This window comes from Tachypleus tridentatus, chromosome 5, assembly GCF_004210375.1.
Source record: "Tachypleus tridentatus isolate NWPU-2018 chromosome 5, ASM421037v1, whole genome shotgun sequence".
NCBI lineage: Eukaryota > Metazoa > Arthropoda > Merostomata > Xiphosura > Limulidae > Tachypleus > Tachypleus tridentatus.
In genome coordinates, this window is record NC_134829.1 from 36,454,083 (window position 1) to 36,470,555 (window position 16,473).

Below are 16,473 nucleotides of genomic sequence, written 5' to 3' on the forward strand. Positions count from 1 at the left end.
CGTTGTGTATGGAAAACCTGATTCATTTATAATATCTAAACACGGAGTAATAACAAATTTATAGTATTTTTAACATTATTCTTGGTGCATTATATTTTATATATACATATCAACAATTACATCTTCTTACCTGTTCAAGTTACAATGCTGCCCTTTTGTCGCATTTTTATATTTCATATTGTACCACCTATCTGTTTCTAGGTTATTACTTCGGCATCCACGCTTTTCTCTCTTAGTGTAGAGCTGTATGTGGTGTGTAAATTCAGTTCTCGCCTTTAAAATATTTGTGAGATTTAGGCGATTTCATTTTTATTTTCCTCGTAGTTGTACGTGTTACATAAAATTGGATTCTTTATTCACTTTTGGTTTACAATTACCAATATCAGTTGCAATGAGTAAACCAATATTCACACAGCGATTTAATCCATTAACAGGAAAAAATCAATGGGATATTCAAGATGAAAATTATGATTACCATCAAGAAATTGCCAGGTTTGTTTATTTACTCAAATACATTTATTGTTTTATAAGTTATAGTTAGAATATCATTGTAACAGAAAGTTTTTTTTTGTAATTAGAGGGTTGTAGTTTTTTTATGCCTAAACTAAAACTCAAGCCATCAAGAATTTTATACACTTGAATAATTTGAAGTGATTTTGTTCTATGCTCAAGAAAAATACAGCTTATGATCTTTTGAATATTTCTTCATAGTTTGAATGGCTTATATCTAAAATGATTTAAATAGCCTATCCTATAAAAAATAGCAATAACAGTGTGCAACAGAATGTGTTGAACATGATTTTCTTGAATCATAACATCAAAACTTATCTGCATATAAAGCAACTGCAACTAGTGCAACATAGTTTATTCTGAACAGTTTTGTAATATCCTGAAATTGATGCTCTTATTGTAGGTAAACCTCACCTCATCTATTAACTTTTCCTAATAATTGCTATTTATAATTTATGTAGATAATGAAAAGGTTTGTACTTGATGCAATTTGTTTTCCCATGTGGTTTAGATAAAGTGTCACGTAGATGGTAAGTTAAGAATAATTGTGTAGGATAGTTTATTGAGAAGGAAAAAAAAAAAAAAGAGAGCCTAGTTAAACCTTGTTAGTAGTGGAAGTTTTTTTTTATTTATGTTTTATTCTTGTTTTTTCTTACAGAAAAAGTATTGTTATTAATAAATCAGTTAAATTTAATGATGGCATTAAATGCTCAGAAATTTCTAACTTAATTTTAGGTCTTTGTTGTAAGAATGATGTTACAATTTAAAAAAAATGATTTAGTTTCTTGAAGAGTAAGGGCAAAAGAAAATGACAGATGGATTTTTATTAGAATAAATGTAAGGTAGAGCACATGGATTATCATAATAATTTACTTTACAAGTGTAATTTTGATAGAAATAACCTTAACAATATTATGGAAGAAAAGGACCTTGGTGTTTTGTTTAGTCAGTCTCTTAAGCCATTCAAAATAAATAGGATTTTTAGGTTGTATGTACAGCAGTGTTGATTACAAGTCTAAAGAGGTTACATTTTCTTTGCATATGTCACAATTTAGGGTTTCATTTGGAGTATTTTTATTCACTTCGGGGCTCTTTTGTTAGGAAGGATATTGAATTGTTATAATTTTTATCATGACAAGAACCTTCAACTAAAACAGCTTCATTTTTCTTAGAATGGTGATTAATATTTGGAGTGGGTTGTCTTCAGATGTGGTTCATGCAGTGAATTTAAAGTGTAAGGAAAGGCTTCATAAATATTTAAGTGATAGAAATTGGCTTTGAATTGTTTTTAGTTTAGTGGATGAGACAGCATAGGTGAATTAACATGCTCTTTGTTATCCTTAAATGTTATGATAGTGGTGGATAAGTTAGTTAAACCACTGAGGCAGTGCTATGTGTCTAATAGAATTTTAGCATGTATTATAGGCATATGAATTATAAGTCAGAAAGGTAAATATATCTTTACAGAAATTGCTAGTTAGGTCTCACTTAGACTAATAAATATAGCTTTAATCTCTTTCTCTAAGAAAGGATATTGACTTATTGGAATGGCTTTTAAGGGTGGCCACTAGGTTTATTATGATGATGGAAGGTTATCTAATGTGTATGGGTTACAAAACACTTAAGTTATTTTCTCTTGAAATGGTAGAAGGTGATCTTATTGTAATTTACAATATTATATGGAGGATCAATGTGATAAATGCCTCTGATTTCTTTGTGCTGTATTCCATTGACAACAGGGAGTGAGGAAGAAAGTCCCAGATTGGTTAGGCTTCAATTTTAATTTCCTAAGAATGATTGATTTTTTATGGAATGAATTGCACTTAATAGGAGTATTAAAAGAGAATTAATAATTGCCTTCAGATGTTGTGGAGGTAGTAAATTTGAGTGAGTTTAAAAGAAATCTTTGTTAGATAAATGAATGACAAGGACTGGCTTTAAGATCTTGTTTTTCAAATTTATTTATATAATAGTGTTATTTTAGATTAGTTTAAAGGTTGGGTCAGCTGAGGTGTACTAATAGGTTCCTTGGTGTTTTCTGAATATTGTTATGTTACCTGTTCAAGACATCACCAAACTTTTTTTGAAACTGGGTTTCTCATCCTGGCTGAAATGTTCAACTTTTTTATTACTGCTGTTAGTTTTTCACTGATGAAGGTGAAAAATAAGTATTATATATAGTAGCTTCCTTAATGTTTTGCTAGAAGAAAAACTGTTTGGGTAGAGTTTAGAATACCTCTTGATGGCTAAGTGTGGAACTTTGAATAATTTTCATGAAATTTTAAGTTTAATAGAAGTTAAAGGTTATTTTAATGTTTACACATTTCTTACTCATGTGATATTGAATGAATATCTGATGTTTGAAAAATTTACAATGCAATTCTTGTTTTGAAAAAAAAAAAATAAAAAAACAGAGGAAACAGTTTATTATAAGCTTATTAGTTGAGTTTGCTTTCATAGCATAATATCATATTAGCATGTAATTGAAGGTTTTTCCAATTTTGTACTTATCTCTGCTTAAAAGATTAATTATTTTCTTTCAATGCTGCCTTCTTTATGCAAACTCTTCTTTGCACATGCCATAATAAGCATGTTAGAGCTCCCCTAACTAATATATTCCAATGTGTCTCTCATGAAAATTGTGTGTCCTCTCATAACCAAAAATAGCATGAAATGCTCATATGATGCACGTTTATATCAAACCTTCACTTCATATTTGGCAGTATTCAAGTGTAGACATTGTTTTATTTTGTGTGCTTAGTGTTCTCATATAACAGTTACTTTAATTTTTGATAAAGGTGGTTCCTTTTGAAATCTTTTGTTCCAGTTTATTATAATTGAATTATTTCTGCACTTGACAATCTTCAGCAGATATTGGGAGTTATGAGTTTTGAAGCTCATGCTACCACTTTGTGGGTCATACCAACGACCATTTTATTGCCTCAGGCTTCAGGTGCAGGCAACCCAATGGTGGATCTTTCTGTTTTTCCACATTAGGGGATTGAATGATACATGGGTCAACCTTTGTCTCCAGACATTGTCCAGGCTCCTCCTGCATCTGCTGAAATTAATCAGAATGATGATTTTGATAATCTCCCCCACTATTCAGAGTTTGTCATTTCTTCACATTTCTAGTCTGAGGAATCATCTAGGCATAACTTGACCTTCATGGAATTTAGGTTTCAGGTTTGTGATGTTTTATCTCTTCTATTTCTTATTCCTCTCATTCTTCCTTGTTGCATGAGCAATCTTCTCAACCATTTTTGGTATTTCTTCCCTCCTCTAATATTCAGGTCCATGGAGAACAATTTTGTAGAATTAATCAAAGGTATCAGCATGCCATGCACCCTGGGAACTTCTGATCAGTATACCCTGTCTTACCATTGGGCAGACTATTGGGTTTTAGATCAGCAATTTTTGGGCTCATTGTTACCTTTTTGGAGGGGTGGCTCCCAAATCTAATGTTAGTCTTATCTTAACTACCCTTCTAAAATATCTTTTTCCATACGTTTACAGAAATGTTGAAGGGTTTTATACAAATACCCTTAGGCTTCTCTCCTCCATATTAGTCTGCATTTTGTGCTTGGCTCTGGAATTACGTGTGGCTTTTTGGTTGTTTGGACCTTTTAGGTGGAGAAATGGTTTGGCTCAAGTCCATTTACTCTCCACATATCTCAGGGACTTATGTCTTTCTTGTTTTTTTACTTCATGTTTTTGATACAGTACCTGACAATATCATGCATCAGGTGATAGCAACCTGCTAGCATTCAACCCTTACAACTTTTGTAGTGCATTTATTTTAAACAGTTTCACATGCAACTTACTTTCATTTCCTGTCTTTCATTATCACAACTCTTACCTGTTCCTTCTAATCTGGGCTCTTCTGTTTGTTGATGTCCTTGAGGATATAACATCCATCACCATCAGCACTGGTGACTAACCTGTGGGTTTGGGTCCAGTTGTTGCTTGACTGTTGGAGTTTCTTCTTCACTGACTTCCCTTCAGTAATGATCAATGGATTCTATTAGAAGAATTTATTATCCAGTAACTTACTCCACCTCCTTTCTTTCCTCAATCCATATCCTTTCCTCCTCCTCAAGATCCCCTAATATGCTAGTTTCTGTCAGAGAAAGTTCAAGATTTACTTTTGTAGCAAGCAATTAAACTGCTTCACCCTCCTTCATGGGGTTTTATCCCAATCTTTTTGTTGTCTCTGAAAAGACTGGGGGTTGATGGCTGGCCATCAATTTTTGTTGTCTTAATTGTTTCATTGCATCCTCCAAGTTTGCCATGGAGTCTTTTCTCACCCTGTGATGGGTGTTTTCTCCAGGGTTGTGTATGATGCAAATGTATGTCTCCAATGCTTATCTCTACATCTTTATTGCAAGACAAACCAATGACAAGATCAAGACTGGAGTGCAATAATAAAAATACATCCCCAGGGCATGAAGATAATGAGAAAAGAACTATATAATGTCTTGGCTCCATATGTGTTTTTATTATTACAGGAATAACTGGCTCCTTCTAACTTATTCCAAGCAAGAGTTGCCTGTTCATACTCACCAACTCTTTTTCTATGACAGCTTCAGTAGGCTGGTTGATCAAATATAAGAAGTCATCCTTCTGACTCACCCAATATCTGGTGCATTTGGAGGTCCTTTTGAACATCAATATCAGTTACACTCCACTCTGCCTTCCCCTTTACATCTGCAATTCATCAAACTTTTATTTCACTGTGCCCTCTTGGCTCAGCCATTTACTGCTAATGAGAATCTGTCATTTTTGGGGAAGTGGTCCACCATGATTGTTCTGGTTCCTTTCTGTTGTGCCTGCAGTGAACACTTTCTGAGTAATGGAATCTTGCTCAGAATTCTCTTTCTATCAACATTTCTTTCCTTCTTCCCTGTGAGATGTTCTTCTGTGGTGGTTGGACAAAGCCAATATGTCAGCAAGTGTACAATTTTTTTCTCCATAGATCTGTTCAAGGACTCATCTCTTCAGGTTTGGGGAGCTCGGGTCAATCACTGGGAAGTTTTAAGCTGATGGTCTGCAGATGAAACCATCTTCTCAAACTTGGAGCTGTTTGTTGGGCATTGCATCACAACCTCCTCACTGTCATCAGTGTCTGTTGATGATTCATTCATATAACTCTATGGTTCAACATATCAGCTACTGAGAGGGCATTCGATCCAGAGGCCTGTGTAATCATATGTTAAATCTTTAATAATGGCCCATGTGCATCACATTCATCTTATTGTATGTCATGTATCAGATACTTTCAGTCTAGTTGCAGATTGCATTTCACAACCAGATGAGGTTCAATCCATGGAGTAGTCATTAGATTGATTTGTTTTTCAGGATCTTTGCCATCACTGGGATTCTCCTCAAGTGAATGCCTTTGTCACAGGCCTCAATACCATGTTATTTCTCTTTTGCTCACCTTTACTGTATTCACAGGCTTTGGCAGTCAATGTCTTTAGCCAGAATTGGTCACACAAATACTTTTATATGTACCCTTCCATCTTATTGCTTCTACTCCTTATTGTAACCTCCTGATTGCATTATATTAGCCAGCTTAACCTTGATTATCTTGGTTACAACATCTGCTTCTATCATCACCTGTCCCTGTTTCATTTTTTCCTTTGTAACTCTTGATCCCAAGTTCTACATTCCAATCTCCCTTTTCTGCATCTTTATGCCTGGCTTTTGTCTGGTTCTTGACAAGAAGATCCAGTTTCACACAGTTACCTCCTTTTTAGCTACTTCCATGCACCCATCTTTCAAGGAAATGTACTAAAGCAAGTGAACTATTTTCTGCTGCTAAGTCTTCTGCATTTTGGGAGACAGAATTTCTCACTAGTCTATTTGACTGTGGGTTTTCCATCTCCTTGCTTTGAGAATATTGTGTGACTATTTCCCATACATTGTTTTTCTAGGTACTGTAGGCTTTTCATTCCCCTGTTTTTACTATGTTCATTTATTCCTTCCAGATTTGGAGGCCTCTAAAGTGTCCTGCCCTTTTATATTAGGACATTAACGTAGTCCTCTATGCCCTCATTTAACTTCTGTTTGAATAAATTTCCTTATGCTTTTTGTTTTTTCTCTTAATCTGGAGACATTGAAAGTGCAGTTTGGTTTAGTATGTTTGCCAATGACATTCCATGTACCCTTTATCATTCTACTTATCTTTTCCTTTATCCTGATTGTTTCTTTCTCCCAAAGAACTTAGTGGCTTGGGAGGATTGTTTCACTTCCTTCTATATCCCATCTTTACCCTTGACCAGATCTAAATATACTTGTCTAGACAGGGTCCTATGTTGTTATATAGCATGTATTGATGTCCTTCAGGGTATGCACAACTACCTTTTTATCCCATGACAAACCTCCTCACTTCATGATCTTTCCTTTTCTACCCTTTTGAATTGGGTTTGCCTTTTGGTTCATTTGGCCTACCCCTCCATATTATCTTCCACCCATACTTTGTTCTATGTTTCTTCCCATCAAATTTGACCTCATACATTTTCCTTTGCTTCTTATCTTTTTTGTCTGTTGGAAGAGATTCTACAATCTGATGTGTAGACCATTCCCAATATATTCATTTTCTCTGTCTTCATCTTATTGTGCTTTCATCTGCATTGGGGTTTCATCTTCAACCTGTGGCCATATTTAGACTTTGATATGCCATTAACTAGCGAGTTTTATTTATTTTCCTTTTTTCTTGAAGGGCCTTTCTTTCCCTTTTTATCACACAAATCCTCCTTTCTGGTGAGTGGTGCTGCACCAAGTATCCTTTAACTGTAAATTTGCACTGTAAGTCATCTTGATAATGCTCTCTAAGTCCATGGGTCCACACACTCATCATTTAAGATGAAATGTTCCACAAGCTTGCAGAAGAGTATTGCTGCTCATCCCTGCCATGCCTGGGTTGAATAACTCATTATGCTCTCCTTTTCAAATTAGAGTTTTGTAGTTACCTATTACACTGTTTCTGGTAATGAAATTCCTCCAGACTATGAACAGTATTTTCACCCTCTTTATTGAGTGGTGCATGGTAGTCTTTACAAATTTCCAGTTTCAAGCTGTTGGGGTAGTTGACCAAGGAGACACTTTCCTTATGAGTTCCACAAGAAAAAATTAGAACCATTCAGTTGAGAGTAATGTGGGAGTGGTCTTCTGGTGTAGATGCAGTGTGGCCTCCAAACAAGTTGAGCCATCACCTTGTTGGTTGATGTGGTCCTCTGATCACATTTATACAGCTACTGGAGTTTATTCATCCACTTCCTGGATGATGTAGTCTCCTGAAACTATTTACACAACCACTAAGGTCGTTGAACCATCACTTTAATAGATGATGTGTCCTCCTTATATTACATACACTACCATGCAGTTGAGCTGTTACTGTCCTGGTTGACATGGCCTCTTGATAGTATTTACACAAACATGGGAATTGAGCCTACACAAGTTAATTCTTAGTGTCAATGTTATGGATTCGAGTGAAACAATCACCATAAATTCTTACATTCAGGTTGTCTATATTCCTCTCCTGGTTGTCTCTTTTGGGTGATGCATGATGTGTGGGAGTGTTCTAGTTCTATCTTTGACTATCTCCTGCTCTCTTCTTATTGGGAGTTTATTGCCTTTGAATGGCGCTGGCATGTGCCACAGTTGGGGGAAGTTTATTCCATGTGATAAACATCCTTTTGATCTTGGATGATTGTTCCCAGATCAATAGATCAGTAATGATCCTTGTGAAATATCTAGAAATAGGTACAGGTCTTACATGATGGTTTACATGAGAAGCATGTTGGAATATAGTAATTCCAATAAGATGGGAATGCAAGGCTTGGGCATGTGTAAAGAAAAGGTTTGCAGAAAGAGGGCAGTAATGGTGGCTAATTTTGTGAAAGAAGCTAAGTTTTTATAGGAAATACATGTTCAGTTTAGGAAAATTATAACTTAACATGGTTTTTATAAAGTTTATATATTTTTGAATTACAAATGTGCTTGTTGTAAGGTGCCAGACAAGAGCTTAATTTGAAAAATTTGTAGAAAATCAGATTGATGGTAAAAAGTATGCAGTTGTTAATGGAAAGGAAGTTTTGTAAGTAAGTCAAAATTGGGAACAGTATGTGTTGAGAAAAGGAGGAGAGTATTGAATTATAAAAATACAATAACATGCAGCCAAAATTTTTTTACATTTCTGTAAATATACACATTTGAGAGAAAATTGTTTTAGTTATAATGGCATAGAAATAATTAAAAACTAACTGAACAGAAAGTTGTATGTATTAATTGTTGTTGTTTTTTTAAACTGCTTTTATACATGTTCTGTACATTTCATTATAAAATGTAATAATAAATGATTTGTAATGACCAATGGAAAGTTTTGTTTTCTGTTATTCATAGGTCAAGCTATGCAGATATGTTACATGACAAAGAACGAGTGAGTGAAATAACTTTATGTTATGCAGTATTATAATTTTATGGTTTACTAATTTCATGAAATATTTTACTTTGAAATCATTTGGATTTGAAATAATTACTAACCAAGTAATGACAATTTTAAAACAGTTTTATGCAGAATAAACTATTTGAAATATTAAACAATGTAAATAGTAATATGTTTGGCAAGTTGTGTAGGTTTTAAAGAATTTCAAACCAAGTAATTATAGTTTAATCAATTTACAGTAACTGGGATGTATATTTCAGTGGGGAAATATATATCTCAGCCACAGTGGAAGGTTTGATGCATGTGATTCTCTCTAGTTAGTTCTACTAAACTATCACTTCTTATTAGGCTATGATGGAGTGCAGGTGTTTCAGTTGTGATCTTTTCATGTGTTCATTTCTTTTTTTTTGCAAAGTAGAGATTGACTTAACCTACTCGCTACAGTTCATTTTTTCAGTAGTAGTTTGCCACTGTAACTTACCTGTGTTTTCTTCTTTTTCTCATTTTCAATTTCTTTGCAGTTTAAGATAAATTCTGAATTTTGTTTTACAATATTTGTTATTATTACCACTATTTTAAGTGCCATTACTCTCTTCAGGTTCAGGGGTCTTGACTGAGGATTTAGAGGCTCTCATTTGTCTCGGAGATTGATTGTTACGTGAAGTATCCTTTTTGCTCCTGATAATGTTCTGGCTCTTCCTGAATTGTCAGAACCTGTTCATGACAAGGAGAGTTTGACAGCCTTTCTTTCTCCTCTTAACTATGCCACGCCTTCAATTGTATCTTTTACTAAATCTAATAAGTCTAACACTGCTTTTTTGGATACATTTTCTCAGGTGTGTTCTGTTTTCTCACTTTCACCATTCTAATATGATACTATTCTTTTGTTTTTACATGACACTCATCACTGGAGTTGCTTTCTATTCATCCTTCTTCAGACATCAGGGTTTATGGTGAGAATTTTTTTCTCAATTGACAAAGCAAATCAATCTTTTCATGACTCCCAGCATTTGGAGTAACTATTTTCCAGTGTGTATGTGTGTGCAACATACACCTTCTGTCTGAAGTACTCCACCAATTTTCTTATTGTCCCATTCAGTCCTAGCTCTTCACATATGGTTTTATTGCTACTAGTATTGGGAAGGGCACTGTCTTTTTCACAGGTTCATCTACCTTTCTCTTATCTTTCTGACTTCCAGATGGCTCCTTTTTCCACTGGTTTTGGGAGATTTTCCAGTATCTTTGGCATCGTGTGTGGGCCCAGAGTCCACATTTGACTTTATAATCTTTGATTATTCGTTTGTCTCGCACTTATGCTATGATCCCTCTCATAACTGTTTTCACTGTGCAACCTCCTGTCCTTTATCAGTTCCTTTCTTTAGAGAGAAATTCCAATGTGTATCGGGTTAATCATTTCCAGCAATTCCAGTGATTATTAGCATGCACCAGGGTTGAGTTTACATTACTACATAAACAACTAGCTCTTGTTAGCTCACTCTGAACTGGTTGTCTTCTTAACACACATATGCTGCTAACAGTAGCATCTTGTACTGTTTGGATTCTATAGTTGGTGGAGTTTCTTTTTGCTTACCCATTATCTTTTGCAATTGGGTGTATGTTTCAACACCCATCTTGTTTGGGCCCAACCTTTCTCATTTTGTCAGTTTGATAGTACCTTAAGTTCTCCATATAGTTACTGCTTCCTTATTTTTTGCATGAGAGGTTCTATTGCTTTTGAGGACATGGGCTTACATGGAAGCTTTTATATTTTTGAGTTTGGCACATTTGCATTCTCAGCAGTGAACTCTACACAGCCTATGAAATTCTGCTTGGATTCCCTTGGACTAATAGCTAAGCTACACAAAAAATGTGTTTATAGTTGTTTATTTTAAAAATTTTAAGCTGTAGTTGCAGTAAAAACTTAACCTTTAGATTATGAATCAAACTCATTTCATTGGCCTTTTAAACATATTTTCTAAACTATTTATTTGCCAAGTTGCTAATGGATCCAATAATTTATTGGTTACAGAATTCTTAATAACATATAAGTCATATATAAAAATGTTTGTTTGCTTGAAGTTAAACACACAAAGCTACATGTCTTCTGAATTTGCATTGAATCATAGATGTTCTTTTCCAAAGTTGATGAGTGTAGGTTCATCTTGGAGCTTATGGCAGTATGATGCACTATGGCTCATTTTATTCCATGAGTACTTTACTAATATTTCATACTTAATTCCAACTATTCCACTATCAAGGCATCTGTTTCTGTTCTTTTTGTGGTTGGACATTGGACTCTCCTTTATTTGGCCCACACTTTGTTGATAAATCTTGAATGTAATGCTTTGGGAGCTTTACCTCCTGTGGCAAGTTGTTTCTTAAGACCAGACCATGTTTATCTTGCAGAGTGTTTTTTGTTGTTGTTGTTGCTCAGGTTTTTAGGTGGTTATTAATTTAGTGGGGTGCTCCTTATCTTGATGGTTTTGCAACACCAAGTTACCTCTTTTTTTTGGTCTGTGATTCCATATCCTCAGAGTATGGCAGTGGACTTTCTTAGTCAGAACTGGACTTGCAAGTTCCATTCATGTTTCTTTTAGATTATTTGACCTCTTTGTCTTATGGTTTTTCAGATTGATCTTTTCTACTCACCTTTTGCAATTCATGAGGGTCATTTTTCCTTTTTACTATCTTCTCTTTCATCTACTTTTCACCTTTATTCTCAGTCTGATCCAGATAAACTTCTATGTCCAGTGTATATTTTTCATTGTTTTAATGTATGCATTCCTTGGCACTGTTCATCCATAAGTGATCTTTCTCCCAATTACAACCTGGGATCATCAGCTGTTTTGAATGGTGTATTCCTCCCTGTCTCTTTTTTTACAAATTCTGTTCCAGATATCTTCACATGAAATCAGGCACCTTCCTTTTTTCTTGGAGTCTTACGTTGATTGTTTATAGGAGGAAACTCTTTAGTCAGACATATGGTCTGCACCTCATACATTCATCTTCCACTATCTTCATTATGTAGCTGTTTCTTCCTTATTGGGGTGTCATCTTCCATCTGTTATCATCTTTTAATCTTTGGTGTAGCTGTGACTTGGTAAGTTATTCTTTCTATCTATATTTTTACTTCCTGGAGCATGTCCTATTTAGGATTTGTATCCTGCTCAGTGGAGAGTATTGCCTGTCCAGGTATGCTTCGTATATCTAAAATTCACAGCATACAGCCAAGCTGTAAACCCATGGCAAATAATACACACCAATGAGATGGGTATTCCACAAAACCACCAGTAGGTTTTTTCTCATGATATATTTGCTTCATTAATATTTCTATTCTGGATTGTACTAACCATGGTTAAAGCAGAAGTGGATAGCCATCCATCTCTGAATAAATTGGGGCAGTCTGCATTTCAGTAGAGGGTTTTCATGATTCACCCATTGCACTGTCTGTGGTGTTGGCATTCCTCTAGACCACAGATGGCAAACCTTTTTGAGTGTGTGTGCCCAAATTGGGGATAATCTTCTAAAAAATGCTCTCATATGGCTATGGTAATTATTCTGAATTATTTTAAATGAAACAGCTTTAAGAGTTACATGTTATTAATAACTATAGTAATTCAAAAGAAATAAAAATTAATGAAATAGTAACAATAATAACAATGGACTTTTTTTTAAGGGAAAAGGAGTCCTCTGGCTCATTTACGTTTATTCATTGTTTTACTATAAACAGAAATCACTTTGTGAAATGATAAACTTTGGTTAATATTATGTTACATAAAGAAATAAAACAACAATGTAAGGAAAATAAACATATTTTACTCTTAGTGAGACTTTTGCTGCTTCACCAACAATGACATATATTTTATATCAGGCTTGTATTTGGTTGTTTTAAGAGCTTTGTATACAGCACCAGTTTCATCAGCAAGTCTATTTATAATTACACTTAACAAAGTTAATCACTGAAAGTAATGACTTGCATAAATATGTTAATGAAAATACTGTTAATACTGACATCGCGAACATTTTTCAGACAGTCAGAAGTTTCCTAAATAAAATTCCAGTTTCAGAACTTCATTTTCTGCAATTCTACCTGACTTTCAATATTTTCTAGTTTAGCTCTTAAGCTGACAAATTTTTGTGTCCAAATTGAGCTGCTTTGTTAATCTATCAGTTTCATCTCAAAATTATCCTAGTCAATCCACTTTAACATCAGTTTATCTAATGTTATACTGTCTGCATACTTTATGAATTTTGCAGTTTCTTCAAATAACTTGAACTTATTAAATCTCAAAGAAAATTGTTCAAATGTTGAATTAATGATGCTTGAAAATTGCATTTGCAAGCTACAAATATATATTTTCTCATGAATTTTAGGTTTAGAAAATATTTAAGAGTGCCATTGTAAACATCACATTTAAACATTTTAAGTTTAATTTCAAAAGCTTTTATGTTATCAGACATAACATCAAGTGTTTTGCCAGATTCCTGCAATTTGTAGTTCAAGTGATTTAAATGTGGGGAGAAATCTGCAAAAAAACATCAATCAACAAATCCATACAACATCAGATGATTCTTGACAAGAAAATTTTTCATTTGTCAAAACAACACAAATTTCATCCAAACACTCAACACATCATTTAAGGTCAGAACCTTTACTTATCCAACGAACATTGTTGTACATAAGTAGTTCTGTGTACACTGAATTCATCTCTCTAAATAAGTTCTGAAATTGTCTGTCTTTTTTTTCTTCAAAGCATGTGCAGAAAGAAAATTAACTGCCTTGTTACAATTTATATCACTTTTTCAAGCTCCTTAAGGCCAGCTTTTGTACACAAAGCCTTTTCATGTATAATACAATGAAAGCCTTCCAGTGGATGTGTAATGTATTTTGCAAACAGATTTACAAAACCTGCTTCTTTACCAATCATGCTGGGTGCACCATCAGTTGTCACAGAAACTACTTTAGAAAGGTCAACCCGCCAATTGGATAATTCGTTTATTAATACCTTACACATTTCAGTCCCTGTGGTATGTTCAGGTAACGTTACCAAGTTAACCAGTTCTTCGCAGATTTCGTTACCCCTACAAAATCGAAAAATAATGGCTAGCCTAGCTGATGATGTAACATCAGTACTCTCATCAAGACAAATAGAAAGGAATTTACATGAGCCAATATTTTTTGTTAGCTGTTCTGCCATGTTTGTTTCCATGTTTAATATTCTGTCTTTTACTGTGTTTCTACTGTGCAATTCCTTAATGCACTGAATAATTTTTTTTTTCTGGAAAACCATCAAAAAGGGAAGGAGCACATTCTAGCCATATTGAGCAATAACTTTTGAAATCTCAAAACTAGCAGCAACTAAGTTGAAACTACCTGAAACAAATTTCATCAAAACATTTGACTGCATGTTGTTGCTGACTTCTTGAGAAATGTGTTTTTATTCTTGGTCATCATTATCCCAAAACCGTTTCCGAACAGTTTCATAATGCCACTTTACAGGGGAAGTCCTATGCACCACTGTTTCAGAATATAAGATGCATAATGCTTTATTGCCATTTTTGATCATGCCAAATCTTTCAATCCATGATTCTTGTAAATTTCTGTTCCTGTTAATTCCATTTGAATGTTTTTGTTTCTTTGCTGGTTGAGTTGACATTCTGAAGCTGAAATGGGTCAAATACACTGTAAAAAATCTCACCAGATAAGTTAATTTACCACACCATAACAGCAGGTGAGAATTTATATCATTGATATAAAAATAATCAACTAACTAATGAAAAATACATGCATGTCAAATAACATAATTTTAATAATATAATTCATATATATACTGCAAAAAAAAAGTTGCATATTTAATGTTATTATCACTAAATATTCCATGTATTCACTTGCAAAGAACAGAAGAAACATATAAGCAGAGCAACGCTAATATCAACAGTTTACTTCTATTTTTACTCAATTGTTGATGTGTATGCTGGGTCTGTAAGTAATTCAAAATGTGTCATCTGATGTCGCATGTTCCTGCAACTGCAAAGCCAGGGTGTGACATGTCTTCTGTGAACATTTTTCACTGCTTCCTGGTTAGGAATACTCATTTACTGCTGCATATCTATATAATATTTATCTATTGTGGGTTTGCATTACGGTTCAAAGAATTGAGAGGCAACACTGCATCTTGTGTGCCAGCAAAATCTTTTCGTGTACCATCGTGGGTGCACGTGCCATGGGTTTACCATTACTACTCTAGACTCTTCACTGCATTTTATTTCCCTTGTTTTTCTACTGAGGTCCTTGCCACTTTTCAGTCCTGAGCCTCTGGGGTAGGAGATCATGAAGGGGGCCTTTTGAATGTGACATTCAGTAAACAGTAGGGTGGTGGTGTTTTGCTGGCATAGATAGGATTTGATGTGAACTGCCACATTGACGCACTCTTTTGTATTGTCATTCAAATGTTGGATTCCTGGATATGATTAGATAATTTTGATACATATATAATTCCACTTTATTCAACTGAAAGTGAAGACGGTGTGGACACTTCTTCTACTGTGGGTCCGAAGTTGTAATTCCAGTGCAGCTTGGTTTTAGACTGAAATTGACCAGCTACCAATAGTCTGTTGCATTCTAACCCTTAGAGCACATCCAATTTAACTGTACCCACATTCCTGTATGTAGATAGTTCTGCTACAGTCATTCTTCACCAGGATTTAGATTCTAATACATTGTGGTTCTGATTCAAACACACCTAGTTTTTCTCTTCCTTTTGGTTATGCTCTTCCCACTTTCTGTCTGTGTATATGACACCTATGTTCACACAGGGTACAGGGTATAACTGGTAAAGAAATGATGTGATCTCCCATGTGTGTTCCTTTCCCAATAGAGATGACACTTCATGGGTGTTCTTTGGATGCTTTTACAGAATACTTATTTTTATCCCTCACCCCACTTCCTCCACTTATTTCTTGTGGAATTCTAGCTGTACATTTGAGAAGAGACAATGTCAGAAGTTGTTAATTTACTATACTTAAAATATATTTTTGATAGGTACTTACCTCCTCTCATGTTTTCTACCATTCCTCCCCACTGATAACCAGTACTTTCTTTTCTGTCTCCTAATCTAATCCTAATAGTGATAGTTTTGGTAGAATCAAATAGAGAAAGAGAATTACATGAATCAGGAGGGTGTGCCAAACACTCATTGTAGGGTTGTTGTGTGTTAATTTATATGTGAGATGCAGTTGAACTATGTTGATTATGAGGTACATGGAAGTTCAAGGCTTGTGGCACATGAACAAAGTTTTGCATATAGAGTGAAGCATTGAACAAGAATAGCTGTACATGAGTGGAGGTGATGTACGTATCAGAAATATATTTTCAGCATAAAAAATAACACTGTGTAACAAAAATTTTGTTCGTGGATAGTATGTGTTATTTCTTAATTGCTTATGTTGTAAAAGTACAGAAAATGGCCATGTGACCTGGATAATGAAATTTAGAAATGAGCGTGTTTTTACAT

General features: G+C 34.5%; 1 protein-coding gene across 1 annotated transcript in view; it reads left to right on the forward strand.

Moving 5' to 3' along the window:
• Positions 1-23: 23 nt before the first annotated feature.
• The window catches only part of Art7 (arginine methyltransferase 7), a 33,553-nt gene continuing 17,103 nt past the window's right edge, over positions 24-16,473 (forward strand). Inside the window, exons 1-2 of the mRNA XM_076502173.1 lie at positions 24-492; positions 8,917-8,953. Of these exons, the coding sequence (XP_076358288.1) occupies positions 248-492; positions 8,917-8,953 (282 nt within the window). The 5' untranslated portion in view covers positions 24-247. The remainder of the gene's footprint in view (positions 493-8,916; positions 8,954-16,473) is intronic.